The sequence below is a fragment of the Stegastes partitus genome, unplaced genomic scaffold (genome assembly GCF_000690725.1).
Source record: "Stegastes partitus isolate 25-593 unplaced genomic scaffold, Stegastes_partitus-1.0.2 Scaffold525, whole genome shotgun sequence".
Classification (NCBI taxonomy): Eukaryota; Metazoa; Chordata; class Actinopteri; family Pomacentridae; genus Stegastes; species Stegastes partitus.
Genome location: NW_007578256.1, coordinates 248,712 through 251,416, shown reverse-complemented (window position 1 = coordinate 251,416; position 2,705 = coordinate 248,712). Strand labels below are relative to the sequence as shown.

The 2,705-nt window shown below is 41.9% G+C and overlaps 1 protein-coding gene across 1 annotated transcript in view; it reads left to right on the top strand.

The window, feature by feature from the left end:
- Positions 1-639: 639 nt before the first annotated feature.
- matcap2 (microtubule associated tyrosine carboxypeptidase 2) overlaps positions 640-2,705 on the top strand; it is an 11,278-nt gene continuing 9,212 nt past the window's right edge. The window contains exons 1-2 of the mRNA XM_008287861.1: positions 640-875; positions 2,066-2,704. Coding sequence (XP_008286083.1) covers positions 851-875; positions 2,066-2,704 — 664 coding nt within the window. The 5' untranslated portion in view covers positions 640-850. The remainder of the gene's footprint in view (positions 876-2,065; position 2,705) is intronic.

Here is a 2,705-nt window from a genome sequence, read left to right as displayed (position 1 = left end):
TTTTTTTTATGATGGAATCATGGAAACACATGCACATCACCATACAGGCATCAACTTGAATTATTTAGTTTTGTTGATGTAAAAAGCAGTGGTAATCAAATTTTCTAAATGGCATGGTCCTTTAACTTCTTGTGAGTGATTACAATTGACTACATCCGACTTCTCTGAGCCAATTTAAATGGGGCCATTTGGTAAACTATGCAGATTCATCCACAAGCACTACAGCAGAAAGTCCAAGGAGCTTGGCAAAGACCTGAGAAAGCAAATTAGTGACTTGAGCATGTCCCATCATAGACAAATAAGAGCTGTATGAGTCATTAGAAACTCAAGACAGCAATGATATACAAGGTCTTTACAAGTGTATGTAAACTTTTGTCAACGACTGTATAAAATTGCAGTTTATAATTTCACTTCATTTTGTATTAAAAGAAAAAAAATATTTACCATTAAAATTGCTCACAACATATAAGAGCAACCCTTGTATATCCTCGGAAGGACTTCATTTCCCATGAGTCCTTTGTGCATACATGCGTCGTCACCGACGAAACCATGGAAACAGATCAGCTGCGGTCGGTATCGCTCAGCTCGGCTCTCTGCTGCCAGTTGGGCTCGTTCGGCTGAGGTTTAGTGTAGGCGGGACGTCAATGTCAGCTCCACTGTAGCCTTTTTACAAAATATGAAAATTATATGAGTGCCTGTCGTAACATATAACCACGACAGGTCGCTGTCATCGTCGGATTTCATGTTTGGACATTAGCCGGCTAGTTAGCTAGGTTAACTTTGCTAAGTAACGTTTGTTTTCTTCGAGCAGCACGGTGGCATTTTAGATTCACAGAGAACTTACCAGAGGATGCTGGAGTCAATCAAAGTAACAGGTAACGTTATATTTATCTTACAACATATCAGAAACATTTGTGCAATATCCCTTTAGAAGTAACGGCAACTTCTTTATTATTATTATTGTTGTAACTAGCGGTAGTTAAAGATTAAGGCTGTCACATTAGCTTATTATTAATTAGAAAACCCTAACTAAAACACGAAGAAATGTTAGATATTTTCACACAGCATGAATGTATTATTTATTCTCCATTGATATTGCATTACACACCCTACACTGTGTTGTACAGCGCTCCTGTATCCCACGCATTTGTGCCTGAACAGCAGCCTGACAGGCGGATGGATGAGCTCACTCATTGCTGAACCTTCATGCTATGTTGTAACATCAGAGCTTTCATATTTTTTGAATAAGGGTGATGGATAAATTGGAAATTTGTGCATTTGATTCATTTTGTTCTGCATAGGAGTGTATTTAACTTTATATTTGAAAATGTCACAAGTTAACTTCGCACAACTTTGTTCAAAATTCACTAAATGGATGTTTTGGTTGACTCCTTGGTTGATTCCTGTATTTCCTACAGTATGATGTGATTGTTGCCTGTCATGTCAGAGGAAACTGAATGATGAGCTGATGTGTTAGGTAATAGTATTTGACTTGGTAGCTGAGCAAGCCATTGAAGCTCCAATTTGTACTATTTTTCCTTCCACTCATTACTGTGCAGCTGAGCTCATTAGTTGGTGCTGTCCAGTTTGTGGCTGTGTGAATTCCGCCTCAGTGCTCCTGTCTGAACGGAAAGCTTTCTCTGACTGGGATGATGGCCAGGTCACCTTAGTGGAAATCGCAGAGCCCTGCACTCTATACTGGCAGTCTCTGGAGACATGAAGAGAATAATTTTCACTGTGAAAGCAGCCTACTGACTCATGAAACTCAGTGGTTCATAGCCACAGACTGCTGACATAATAGCAGTCCAATGCGAGTCCAATTAGGTGCATTGAGTCAGATCCCAGATCCCTATGATTGCAAAAAAAAACAACTTGGAAGTGGCAAAAGACTGTTATAATGCCTAGAGTGTTGTGTGCAGGTTTGCTGTAATCACAGTGTTTGCGAGTTAATTTTATCTAACCTTGACAAGAAGATTAGTCTATCTGGTTACCTATTAAAAGATTTGCACGTGAAGATGATTCTAAAGAAAGCATCCAACACATTCAGTGTCTTCTCTTCTTTCAGAGAGACTCCATTGGCCTGAAGAAGAAATGTCTAAGAAGTACATCTTAAACTATGGTGGCAAGGCAGTGAGTCCAAGCCAAGTGTACCTGGAAAAGGTTTCCTCCACTGTCCTCAAAGACCTCTTAAGCGCTGGCTCTAACAGCTATAATGTCCTGCTGCAGGCTGAGGAAGAGGAGAAGAAGAGCCAAAAGCAGTCCCCATACAAGAGGCCAAAGACAGCAGTGAAATGTGGCATCACATTTAGCAAACGAAACCGTCCAGGCATGGCTCCTAGAAAGGCACGTGCTCCAGAAAGTGGCAGTAAACCTGCCCAGACAATTCGTGTCCTCTCATGTAGCCACTCCAGTCTCCTTAAACCAGCGCGGAACATCGCAGTCGTGAGCAACACGATGGGCCAAACCCCTCGTGCAGCTCTGCAGCTCAGGAAGGCGTGTATCCCTAACTCGCCTCGCACCAAACTTCCCTCTTTGCACAAAGCGACAATCACACGGGAGGTGGAAAATGCCAAGAAGCTCTGCATCCTTACAGCCATCAAACCATCCAACGTTGAGAAAGAGAAGGCCAAGTTTTTTAAGTCTGACTTCAGCTACAACCCACAGTTTGAGTACAGCAACCCTGTTTCTCCGCTTGTCCTGGCACG